The 13968-nt window shown below is 39.9% G+C and overlaps 1 protein-coding gene across 1 annotated transcript in view; it reads left to right on the forward strand.

The window, feature by feature from the left end:
- The window catches only part of GUCY2F (guanylate cyclase 2F, retinal), a 49565-nt gene extending 37900 nt beyond the window's left edge, over window positions 1-11665 (forward strand). The window contains exon 18 of the mRNA XM_085300570.1: window positions 11527-11665. Within this exon, the coding sequence (XP_085156696.1) occupies window positions 11527-11665 (139 nt within the window). The remainder of the gene's footprint in view (window positions 1-11526) is intronic.
- The last annotated feature ends 2303 nt before the right edge of the window (window positions 11666-13968 follow it).

Consider the following 13968-nt stretch of genomic DNA (forward strand, 5'->3'; position numbering starts at 1 on the left):
CCAAAGTGGTACAGCTGTTTCATCTTTTCTCCTTAAGTACAGTTCCCAAGAAGTAGCATGGAAACATACTATCCCTCACCCCGCCATAGTCCCTTGGAGGTGGAGCATTATGGAGTTCCTTCTGAATGTCTGCGTTCATTTGGGAGACACACAGGCAGACACACTTTTAGGCCYATAGTGCCATCATGATATGGATGACACTCAGATTTTTCTCTCCTTCCACCAAGCTCCTCCAGGGAACACCAGCCTCATTCACTATATAAACCTGAATTTTCCCTGTAATGGTGTTACCTGAACAGAACAAGTAGGAGATTCTGTGTTTTACACATGGCACAGCTGTATAATTAAAGACTTAATGGTGTTGTCTGTACACAGGTGGAGGTGAGCAAAGGTTGCGCACACAAAATTCATTAAGCCATTTTGTAGCTTTGCAATGGTTGGCTTTACAAACTGAATATTCCTTGATGTAGTCTCTCAGCTGTCATATGCTGTATGCCTGAAAAGGATGCTGGGGCCAGGACATCAATCACGGGAGTGGGATGGGATTTGTTCGGCAAGTACAATGTCGTGACCCATATTACAGCTAGTGAACCTTGATTCCCTTTATAGTCAACARAGAAAAATACCCTCTCGTAGGGTGTGATTAGACTGGCCTACTTAGATTTCTATGTTAAGAGATGAATCACTCTTTAAAAGATACCTGTTTCATTGACTATAAAGAGAACGTACAGTGACTAGCTCAGAGAGAAATGTCKGACAGCAAACAGGGTCTGTTTTTGCTTTGCCTCTGACTTTCTGAGTAATCTTACTCTAACTTGTGCCTCATTTCCTCTTAATAAAAAGAGGGTATTTATTGCCCTTTGTGGATAATGGTTAACTATACAGGACAGATACGTAAGTTCAGGAGCCCCCAGAGATTTTGTGGAGTAGCACGAATATAACAATATTCTGGGCAGTAATTTTCAAGGTATTTAAATGTCAATCGGAGTGGAAGACAGAAGACGTCTGGAAGATAATTGTGAAAGACATCACATTTCTTAGTCTTGGAAGCATTTATTGGTAGTGTTTGATGGAAAAGAGCTATTACGGAGTAACGTGTGTTGATACCAAGGATGTATCTGTCATAGGAAAAAAGAAACTTGGAGGAGCTTTGCTAGGTTAGCAAAGTGAATTGGCTTACCATGAACTCAAAAAAGCACCAAAGCTGCTATCTTGAAAGTATTATATTTAACCATTTAAAAGCTGCATTTGGGCCTCTGTTGACTGTTGACATTTCTTCTCCTGTCTTCTAAGAGTTGGGGAGATCTGGCTCCTGGTAATGTCTACCCCTTATTAATCAGATTTATACAGGTCAAAGCTGTTTCTAAACATGGATAGTAAATGATAGAAAACACATCAAGCCTAGAGGTGAAATAGGAGAGGGTCTCCCTTGTGCTGGCTTCCTATTGCCCCTCATGCCCAAGATCAGGGGTTGGTGAGTGTGCTTGTGTAGCTTCATAAGAGTCCATCAGTAATGTTGCAAGAGAGGGAAGTGATCTTCTGTTCYAGCCCTAAAGCCCTGGCCTTACTGGTTCTTTTGCAGTATTTATGTCCCCACAGATCCTCACACGGCAATTGAATGAATGAGAAATACTCACTGAAAAAAACAGAAGAACAGCTTTATGAGACCAAATTTGTCCTAGTGAGGGGCTCAAAATGAAAGCAGGACCCTGCAGAAGTTAAATGGGAAAAACAAGTAACTGCACCTTCAAGCAAAGCAAATATTCAGAGAACTTACTTGTGCACAGACCTGTACTATTATCAGATGGGTATCATACAAGGTGTCCTGTTTTTTTCAGACTTTTCTTGCTAGCTTAGTTTTATGCCAGTTTATGAGAGGCTGAAAATTGTTCCCCTGTTATGACTATTTTTTGGTCAATACGGTGATCTCAGCCCACTGCCTGATATACTCCTGTGGGAATTTCCTCATCTGAAGGCTTTTGGGTTGAGGAAGGAGGCTCTATATAAACCCTATTTATCTTTTCATCTGATTCTGAAGCAACTCATCTCATCTTATACTTAGATCTTTATTTTAAATGAGTTCTTGTGGGATCTGTTCCCTCACATCTAGGGGGATCATTGAGTAGCAGCAGATTTTCTCCTCTGGTTCATGAGGTTGTGTGGCGCATTCTTCATCACCTCATTCCTCATGGTTCACTGAAGTTAGCAGTTATCCTCTGAGGGATATGCTGGAGATTTTCAGCCCATAGCTTGGTTTCGTATCCAAACTCTTGACTTAGACTACCGCAGAGAATTATTCTCATTAAGTATTAAACAGTAAGGAAAGGGGATTTGATTTAATGAAGAAAGTTTCAACTCCCAGGAAAGGACATTCCCCTTATCTAAATGAGACCACTTAAGGCCTGTTTTTAACATAATTTGCTCAGCACCCCCGAGAGGCATTTTRCTTGAACATTTTCTCATTTGCTCTGAGGAGCTGTAAGGGCTTATTGCTCACAAATCGCTGGATGCACACAAGGGTGGATGTTGACATTTCTTGTGCTGCACGCTCTGAGTAAGCTCTTTCATTTGCCACCACRAAATTTCCTTCCGTAACGGTGTGAGTGTCGTGTAAGAGAACACAACTGAGCTATCTGGCTTCATACTTTTCCATCTGTCAGCTAGATTGCCAGAAGAGATAAAATGACATTTGTTTAGGTATCAATGAAACAGTCTATGTTTTACTTTACGAGTAGCTTGAACATCTACAGATGAGTAATTGTGGTGGTCCTGCTGAGAGGTGGTACTTGGCAAGACAAGGAAGTACAATTCTGTTTGGTCTCACATCCACACTAGGGAAAAGGAAACCTGTGGGCCATGGACTTGAGGTTCAGACACTGGGGACAGAAGTGCTACATAAAAGCAGGGCTCAAAGTAACCCTAAGAAAAACAATTTCATATTCATAAAGATCTCTGGATCTTCGTCCAGGCGGTATCTGACACTATGAGTTATCTTCTGGAACTCGTATGGACCTGGACAACTCAACCAGCTGGGTTTGGTCTCACTCACAGTTGGTCAATACCGCTTACCGCCTATGACAAATCATAGCTCTTGAGATATGGGGTGTTTCAGGCCTTGACTGCAGTTGTTTGTGGTAATGGTAGCAGATAACACCCCTCAAAAGTGCTAACTTCCTGTTATTTTCCATGCTGCAAAATCCATCAGCCARACAGAGCTAGCTGCAAGCACAGTCCTTGGCACGAGTAGATTTCTTGGCATGTGAAAGCAATTCTCCAGCTCTGGTAGGCATTCAGGAGTGAAACTGTGATCATGTAGCTTATGAAGCTGTTCACAGACGTCTGGGGATATTCATTACCCTACTTCAAGCCATCATTATGCTTGCAGTAGTTTGGCATTCCGGATGGGTCCTGCAAATGATCGTTGACGTTTACGTGGGTGAATCTATATGCAGGTTAGGAGATAAATTTCAGGCAACCTTAAAAATGTGGGAGAATATCTAATTAAGTACATGACTAGATTAATATTAATGGATCAGTAAAAAGCTGTGAAAACAACCCTTTCTGCTAATGCTGAAATTGCTGAAGGAATACATCCAATTGTCTAGAAATGAATCTCAAGCCACAACTACATGACTAACAAAACAACTACTACACCTACTTAATTTTAATTTAATTGATATTCATCAGCTTCTCTGTTTAATCTCAATTACAGACCTCTTGGACACATTAATTGAAATATTCTCATTTATTTTCATTATCTGTGTACACTTTCATGCATTTGAAACCGTGTAAGGAGGTCTAGAAAAATGCACATTATTCTTAAAACCCAGATCCTGTGGGTGATGTGGTTCACACAGGATACAAAACACTTTAATTAAAAAGAAAGGTAGTTCAGCTGAGGTACCTAAAATGCTTCTTAACACCCTTGCCTTCTTCCAGCCATGCATAATATCAAATGAAAAAGCTATTTTTAAAAACCTGTATATCTGTTTTCAAAGCTAAAAAGCTTATGAGAAATCAATTTAGAAACCCTTTCACATGTTATTTTTATGAGATAGGGTGGAGGTTCAGGAGTAGTATCAGAATACTTGAAAAGTGCAACTTTAATGTCCAGACTACAGTGCTGGCTAACATTCCAGAGAATTTCCAGGTCCTTCTTTCTGCCCAGGTCCAGTCAAATCTCAGGCACCACACTTGTTTTACATGGGAACTTTAGGCTGCTGCTGCATCACAGAAAACAAAGTAGGGAGTCCAGTAGGCTCCTTAGTCCCTTCCTTGCTCCAAGACAAGGTAGTACATCTTCCCTGACAGATATCTGTTTCATAATGGGAATTACTTCTCCTCCTTTCTCGTAGCTTGTTAAGATTTGTATTGCTTCATCTCAAGATCCTGTGGAYTGGGGCTCCATCTATACCAACAGAAGACAAATAAAAGGCTTTTTCCCAATAGCCTGTTACTCTACCACAAGAAGCAATGGCAAATCAGGATGGGAATAGAGGAGTTAGGGACATAAGGAAAGAAAATAAGAAAAAAATCTTTTTTCATTATGAGGATGATGGAGCACTGGAACAGATTGYGCAGGGCACTTGTGGAATCTCCATCCCTGGAGATATTTAAAAGCCATCCGGATAGGATCTAGTGCAACTTATTCTACGYGACCCTGCTTAAGCAGAGAGGTTGGACCAGATGATCTCTAAAGGTCYCTTCCACCCTCAACTGTTCTGTGATTCTGTGAAAATAAAAAAGATGATGAGATTGCAAAGAACAATGTGCTGGGCAACTGAGTAACAGTCTACCTGTAGTCTAGATTGTTTTGAAGATTTCATAGCCAGATAGCTTCGAAGAAAGACTATGAGGTTTCTTTAAGGATATACCAGAGGACTAATTCTGGGGCTGGAGAGCAGTCACTGAAAAAGCACAAAATTATTAGTTTATAAATACAGGATACTGGAACTGGTATCATGCAGTGCTCTGGGACAGGCATCCATTTGTCAGCACYGATGGAGAACTCTTCTTGTTCAAAACAGCAGAAAAGATATGAGGTTATACAAGCCGAGCACATGCGAGCCTAACCTGAACTGAATTACAGATGCATTTGGCACTGGTAAATTATGTAGTACCAGGAAATAGTCAACAGCTGACAAAATTCATAAAAAGACAAGAGCCTGGATCATATTCATTTCATGTTTCAGAAGTATGGGTGACCTAATACGTTATCTATTTTTTTAACATCTGTAATCCCGGTTCTGAAATCCCTTGCTCGGATACTACTGAACACAATGCTTTCAAGCAGCAGAAACATTTTGTCCCAGGAAGCAGTTGGTTGTATCTAGGAGCTTTACCTTTCTAATACTATTTTAAATAAACTATGGAAAATCAGTTGGAAGTAAAAAGAAAAAAAAAGGGATAAAGTTCAGCAAAGAAAGACACAGATCCTCTCAAAGGACTTTCAACCATGAGCCCACAGCCCAGAAAAAGAACATAAGAAGGTTATCATCAAGCCCAGATCTCTGCTCTTGTAGGAAAACATGTAGYAGGTGTTAGTGCAGAAAAGACCAGAGAGCATCCAGTCTACCACCACTAGAAACAGTAAGTACAAAATAAAGTGGGAAATCATTAAAAACGGGAATTCAGCCAGGGGTAGGAAGATATTTTTCTAGCTGTCTCTTTTTCCCATACTTGAGGGCCAATCTTGGAGAAAGCATCAAGATTCTTGTTTTAAAATGAAATGGGCAAGGAGCAATGAAAGATACTCAAAGAAGCAGATGAGAAGATACCTACTAGGACAACATTCTACCCACCACAAAACTGTATGATTATTATGTCTGTGTTACAGCACGCTGGTGGGATGGGAGAGGATCAGTGAAGGATCTCTGCTGTTGCCTTTGCTACTTAGAAAAATAAATGAAAGGATTTCTACTCAGGCCACATTTTGAAGTTTTTCAGTCAATACATTTTTTAATCAGAAATAAAGAATTTGTACAACAAACATTGAAAAACTTTTGCTGTCCTTGCATGGCTGGAATTATACAATAGCATCACAACATTTCACAAATAAACTTTATATAACATGTAAGAAGACTTACTTGGAGAAATCAAAGCGTATTCTAGCTCATAGTCTTGATCACTCGGTGTCAAGACAGATGGTTTTTGTTTTTCATTCAACGCTTTCTTTTCAAATGATTTCTGAACCCTTCACACAACAGCACAATAAAGAAAAAAATTGTTTTCTGGTCATGGCTACAGCACAGTGAGAATGAGAAAGAAGAATTTTGCCCAAAATCTGATTGATTTGGGGGGGRAAAAAGGATAAGAAAGCCAGTGACTCATCTCCCTTTGAACAGGGCTCTCTGACTGGGAATGCAGTTGCTACGGTTGATATATTTAAACAGGATCTTTTGAGGAAGTTGAGGCTTCTAGAAAAATGGCTAGAATATTAGATTAGAAAATTATTGCCTATACTAAGAAACCTTAAATGCAATGTTCAGAGAGGAAACAAATCAGCTAGTGACAGTTTGGAAGACGTGATTCAATGCAGAGCCCTTTCCTCTGTGGATAATTCCACAGAGATGGGCAAGAGTGGTTCTGAAATTATGTTTTGGATCTCTGGGTGTGTTTTGGATTGTGTTCTGTCTCACAGATATGGCCTCAGGTGTGGTTAAAAAGTGCCCAGATCTCATCCTGGGATAAGTGTCTAAGAAGTATCAAGAGCCCTCTGGAAGCGCCTGACTATGTAGACTACAAAAGATGTTTGTCTCAGAGCAGGCACTTAACTTTGGGAAAATTAAAGTTAAATCAGCTAACCTCATCCTTTGCAATAATTGGAGATGAGGTGGTATAAGATGGGAGTAAATAAAACCTGAACCAGGCCCAATATTTGTTTTCCTTTTTAGCACCATAGGTCACTTACATGTCACTTGGTCTCCGTGACAGTCTGTTCTTTACTGTAGATGATACTGAACTGGTTCTTTCTCTAATGGCCTACATGTTCACTGCAGGTGTAGAGCTCATGGGTTACCCGCGGAAGAAATTGCAGAGTTCAAAAGGAGGAAAGCTGAAAAACTCCTTGACAAAAAGGCCTAGATCCGAGGTAGTAGCTGTAGGACAGTCCCAATGTAGCTCTGCTGTTTAGTGTCTGCTTATGTGTTATTTGTCTGCACTTTGCTGGTTTTAGTGTCACATGTCCTTTTTTTTTTTCGTTAAAAATACATATTATTTTTAAGTGTCTCATTCAAAAGGTACTGAGAATAGCAGCAGAGCTGTCTAGAGATAGTAGCARCCTGCAGGCAAATTTATGACTTATGGCCGTGCTTACTCTTGGTATTACTGTGTTTACCTGCAATGTATTACTGATTCACTGGACGTCAATGTGTAGTGTGCCAAAAGGACTAAACACAGAGATAAAACTGGAATTCAAGCCTGGAAGAATCCAAGTGGCCTACTGTTGCTATCCTTTAATGCATATTTCCTGCCTAACATAATTCCATATCTCATGACATGAAACAGGATGCAGCTCTGTTATTCATCAATATGGTACCTACTGATATGAGAAATGCATGTGGATTTAGGATGATCTCGCTGGAAGTCAAAAGCTATGTGAAGTATAATAGTTTGAATTAGAGAAAATGGAGGCTGCTGGCCCATTTTGATGGCTCAGCAGAGAGTAGAGCAGTGCCTTTTAGAGTTTCCCTTCAGAGGACACTTTTTTGGCTAAAGCAGCACTAGGCACCTGTGTTTAAACACTCAATCCACTGAGGAGCCTGATCAGATGGATGTTACCAGACCAAGATTAGCATTTGTGCCTGCACACCCATGCATGCATATGGATGGATCTGATGCCTCATGAGAATGCTGTATGGTTGTTTTTCTTTCCAATATCTCTGAAGGCAGCTATAATGTTTTTTAGTGCATACRATTTAAATTTCATTTAATTTACGCTTTCCTAGAAAAGGGAAGACCTAGAAGAAAGCCCTAAGTGCCTGGATATAGGCTAGTTATCAACCTCTAAGTACAGAATATCAAGCTGATAGATTTCTCTAAAGCCTGAGTCTCCATCCAATTTTTTCACAAGGATAAAAGCCAATGGAGCACTTTCAGCTATGTTACTTTTTCTCAACCATGACTTTTAAAGATGCAGAATGTGTTATTGGGCTGTTCTCTCTCCCAGAAGAGATTTTTAAAGTTTTGTCTGTGGCTTTCCCTACTCTAAGAGATAAGGAAAAGTTTCTCATGAGGAAAGATTTAATTATGGGGCATGCTGTGAGAAGCCATGTATAAGCACTACCATATGTGRACACTCACTGTTAAATAGAAGCTCCAAGTCACAGAAGACAGTACTGATCTCTGTCTTATGAGCACAAGCTGCTCTTCCAAAGCCAGAGGCGAAAARGAGCTCTCCTTTGGGTTATTTCTGGTCGACAGAAACTGCATATCTACTAATATAAAAGCATTTAGCATATATATCATCCACTTAAATGAACTTCTGCACTGGAGTAAAGCTGGTTAGCAATTCACTATAGAGAAGGTCTTCATTAACTTAATTGGCTCAATTCATGGGAAATAGCAGAAAAATCAACAAGGCATTTACACCTAGAGCYTTTCAATAGTCATAATTCAACTCTTCTTGTGGGCATAAGGCTTTCAACATAGATAGCTGTGCCCTTAACAGCCATGTATTCCCATATGCCTACTTTATGKCTTAATGATGTGAAATGAGTCAAATTCCTAGGAAGGACATCCTAAGTGACTAAGTCTTGGCCCCTGCTACTAACATTGTATGATCCCTTTCAGAAGGTGATCACATGCCATCTCAAACAACAAAGGTTTCTATTGGGTCAGGAGAGAGAATGGACCAAGAGGAGGAGGTTCTGATCAACATCAACGCTCCCACGCCTGGAGAGAGTGCACAAGCTGGACATCATGACCCAATGATCACACTCCATCTGGGATGAAGCCCAAGGCCAGCCTCTGTGATACTTCCTTGATTTGTGCATTCTTGTGGGCATTTCTCCTAATTTTAGTTCTGTACCATGGAGATATCTGCACCTGAGCTATCTTAGACATTTACTTTAGGATGAAAGGAATCATGCCATCAATATACTTGGYTTTTTTCCCCTGATAACAATGCAGACATACTAGACAAGTAGCTCAGACACGGTGATCTACAATGGGATTCATCTAGTTTTAAGGTCCCATTAATTTGGCATCCTTTGACTCCTTCTCTTTTTCTTCAAAGCTTTTTCTTGAAAGTCTCCCTCTATTCTGATCTCTCTTCCCATGAACTCCATTCAGTATGAGAAGATTCTTCATAATTCTTTCCTCTTTAGGAAATACAGTAAATACCTAAATCACTGCATCTTGCTGGCGCACCCATACACTAGTAGGGTGTTACTGACCAGTAGTTAAGGTYTGAAGTTTAAGTCTGAAAGCTCGACAAAGCGGTTTTTGCTGAAGATTCACTCTGTCCTCAAAGGTGAAACTCATGCCTGGAGAGAAAGCTGATGCCATTACAACTTACCCTTTCTCATTCAGTCCCATTGCTGTGGAATAGTCAGGGATAATCTGAGATGATTTTACCTGCATGATCTCTCTGAAGAATAAAAGCAGARTTGCAGAACTCAAACATTCATTTCTATTGTTTTTTTTTTTTCCATCACACTCTTCCCCATTTCTTCTACTCTGCATCACCTACCTCTTTTTTCTTTATATGCAAGGACACTGGGAGGCATATCTTCTTTGCCCAACAAAAGGGCCTAAAAAAAATCAAAAGAAAATTCTTTCCCTTGTTTCCTTAGTGCTTGCAAAAGGATTGTGATCATGTTTGATGTGTGACTTTGACTGTTCGTGATAACATTAAGCGAATGGTCAGGGGTATCCTACAYTGAATCCTGAATCTTATGTTTTTAGATTGATACGTTTGTAATTTCTCAAGCTTCAGGTATTTACCTTTATATCCCCTTTCTGTCTCTTGTCCTTGGTTGTCCTTGCTCTCCTACTGAGAGTGGGAGTGAAGGAATACAGTGTATGCTGAGTGTACGTACAATGTATAACTTCTCTCCTGTATTGCCCCAGATTTAATAGTCAGTCCTCAAGGGTAGGTAAACAGGTTACCAATCACTATCTGCAAAACTTTAAATCAAATGCTAAAATACAATTCCCTTGAATGATAATAAAATGATACTTACATACATAGTGCTACAGTGCAGGATATCAGAGCAATCAATCAACCCTACATACCCGGTTCTGGTTGCAAAGTTATTAGTTGTTTTTAAAGGGTTTTATCTACACTTTAAAAACAGTTATGCCTCTGCTGGCATTAGGGCAACTTCATGATGTTCCTGCACAGTTTTATATTAGTAATTGTCATTTGTGAGAATAAACCCGGGGCCTTTGTTATCATCCTGCTCCTCTCCTTTCAAGGCCTCCTGTCTTATGCTTTGGGATCCCTGCTACAGTCTCATGACTGTTCACTTTCACTTGTATTCTTATTCTAAAGCTGTTGCTTGTTCATTGTGCATAGCAGTGGTGCATACAATTTAAAACCATATAATCTGTATATATGTATATAACAATTTCTTAATGGCTTCTTATTAATATCTATATACTCATAGCAATATTATTGGTATGGATTAGGATTTGTAYTTTTCTTATTCAGGTTACAACAGCCAGAATATCAATTCTCTCTCTTGTACACAGTAAATTTGATTTAGTGATGCTTTATGTAAGGTGGGTCAGCTAGAGAGTTGCGATCTACCTCAAGCCCTACCGCTCACTCAGCTTTTGGCCCTCTGCAAGTTCCTGGTGCTTATTTTGTCTCTGAACCCCCTGTTATGTTGTAATAAATTTGAGCCTACCAGCCTGTGGTAGAACCTGGGTGTCATGGACACTTGGAGTATCATATCATATGATCCACTACAGCTCCACCACCTCGATATGGTAGGTTGGATCTAAATGTAGCCTCTCCRTGTTAGTCAAGCTCTTAAGCAGAGCTTATTGTCTCAGGAATAGTGTCAGGCTAAGGCACTAAGGATCTGGATCTGAGATGCATGTCAGGGCTTGCTGGTTCTCTGACCATGGGGTCATGGGGCTCTCAGAGCAGCTGGACCTGCAGATTTCCTAGCTGTGGCAGTGAAAGGCCTCAAACCTAGAGAAACAGCTGATTAACAGAGAATCACTGTTATCAGCAGCTAGAGGCTTTATCAGGCTAGTGACATACACTTAGGGAAGTTCTTCAYGAGCAACTGAAACCCTCTGGTTGTTTTCATGTGAATGTAATTTACATTTGCAAAGTGAATATCCTTGGATAAAATGGTCTATGTATTTCATTAACTCATGCAACAGCTTCAGTAGTTATAGGACCTGTTGGGACAACTGTGTCYCTACAGCTCTGTACCAGCATCCCTCCTTGTCTGATGCTTCTTAAAGGCTTTGAGACCTCTATTGTTTTTGCTGTCACAAAATGACATAAATAAAAAGCTGTTTCTTGGTGAGCAGGGTTGCTAACACCTTCTATTCTCCTTTCTACAGATATAACTGGCAAGACACGCTGACCAGGAAACTCAAATCTGTCTTGAGGGACACAAAGAGGACACTGACAAAAGCAACCTTTAAAGAGATGGAGAGCATAAAGGAGACTGGGATTAGTGCTGCAGAGGAGGCAACCTGACAGGGGCACAGCAAAGAACTAGTAAGATCAGGCCTGACACCTTGAAGTCAACCCCAAGATAGGAGCCAACTCCCACCATTTAGTCCTCTTCCAGATGAAAGCAATGTAATGGCTGCAGCTTCTTAGCTCTTGAAGAGGGATGAAACTGAGTAGGCAGATGAATCCTGATAGTCATCTCTTGTTGAAAATCAGGCACCACCTCAGAGCTGTATTCATCATGGCTTCATCTGTGCATTTTTAGCAGGGGGTCTGTTAGGCGAGGAAAGTGATATTGGGGGCAGTATAACCTCTTCATCAGCATCTCAGTCACTAGAAGGAGCAAATAATGTTTTAGGTAGGTGCATGTGGCAACATAAACACATTTGGTTGCATCTGGAATTGAATTCCATCCACAGGTTAACTATTTCCCAATAGTTTTGTTRTTGTTGTTGGAAACTCTAGTTTCAKAAAAATCAGTGGAAACTACAAGGCAATATTTTTGCAAACAACAATAACAATTTTTTCATTCCYTCACAGAGGGGGATTTGGAATCAAAATATTTTGTTCCTATATGTCAACTCAAATTGAAACATTTTATTTCAAATTGGTATTTCATCTGCAAATGCCATTTTAATACTRTTTTCAAACTAAAATGACAATTTTGAAATTAAACAGTTTGGTTTGAATCAATATTTGCTTCCAAACGTCAAAATGTGATTCTGAGCAAAATGTCAAAATATGTCATCTTCGCAATTCCAGATCTAAACTGGAAGAACATTTTGTTTTGCATGTAAAGCACACACACACATATAGCTAAAACATCTTATGCTTTTCATCCCAAAGCAGGATGAGAACAGAATGCCAAGATATTGGAAAATTGAGATGCACAGAAGGATATTCTGCAGTGTCTTTAACTGAACAATACTAGTAACATAAGGATTTTCTTTCCTGCAGAAGTGGGGCTCGGGGGATGAAAAGTGCATCATGTAACCAGTGCAAATCCTAAAACATGCCACTTTTTCATTCTCAGTCTGCTAGTGGTCTCAAAGGCACTTTTCTGCAAGTAAATCTCCAGTGGATAAAAATCCCTTTCTGCGAAGAGCCAGCACTTGGCCTATAGGCAGTACTTCCCAGAGAATGCACTTTATCACTCTCAAATAAATATTTTTGTTGTTGGCCACTTCTTATTCGAGACTTTTTACTTCTTTTCAACATCTGGCTTCTAACAAATCTCTGGGAATTATTGTTCTCTCTCCTGTAAGACTAAATAAAATTGCAGATAGAGTAATTTAGTTAATATTACTACCAGAAGGTCCTCATTGAAAACATCAAGACCTTTCTCAAGCCTTATTTAAATCTTTCTCAGTAGAGCACCCAGCACAGKTTTTTAGATGGATAATAAATAAGAGCAGTCAACAACCACTTGCAAAAGATCTCCTGGTTATGGTAGATATCTTTATAAAATGGGAAAATCTAGACTCTACAAAGCTAAGGAAGGTACTATGTGAAGAACTCATGCACCACAGCAAGTATAAGACATGTGCTATAAAATCTGCTTGGAGTATAAACATGTGAGGAGTGAAAATGGGAGGAAAACTCATTCATGCTCTGACGTGAGATTCTACTCTATGGCACCTGTTTTTATGACAGGAGTGATGTTTATGACAGGCTACGATGTGATGAAAATTGGTATTCCAGGTGAGAGAAGTAGTTCCTTGAAAGACATCTCTCAAAAGGCTTTTACAACACTTCAGTTGTCCAAACAGGGCGTAGGTAAGCTTTTACCTTCTGTGCTGTCTTCACCCTCCATTCGCTAATTCATACAAGAAGTAAAGGCCTCTGGAAGAGATTTGGGCCAGGCAATTTTGTCTCAATATGCCTTATTTGGAACAATTCCAGGGAGGAATGTAATCTGGATCTGCAGATGTGAGTTTAGAGTCAAGCAACTTCTGCATAACTTCTGTCCTTTTCATTATTTTCCCATGTTAAAACAACAACAACAACAACAACAACAAAACAAGTGGTCTCATCACAGAGTGTGAATCAGAGGGTTTCCATAATGTGGAGGATTGTGTTGGTTTCTTTCTTTCCTGTTCCACAGTCCTCAAAGTGAGCACTACGTGCCAGGCTTCGTAAAGAGGATGCACAGAGCCTGGGAATGTGCCAGGGAGCTGCCTCTGCTCTTGCTGTGGTATTTCCTCCTAACAGAGAACTGCATGAATGTGTTTTTTTTTTTTTTTACTTTGGAAAGGTCAATATGTTGCTGAAACTGACCTCCAAACTGAGAGGAACACCCATGAATAKATACAAGGGGAGAGTTATCT

Source organism: Rhea americana, unplaced genomic scaffold (genome assembly GCF_003343005.1).
Source record: "Rhea americana isolate MKP2758 unplaced genomic scaffold, rheAme1 scaffold_165, whole genome shotgun sequence".
Classification (NCBI taxonomy): domain Eukaryota; kingdom Metazoa; phylum Chordata; class Aves; order Rheiformes; family Rheidae; genus Rhea; species Rhea americana.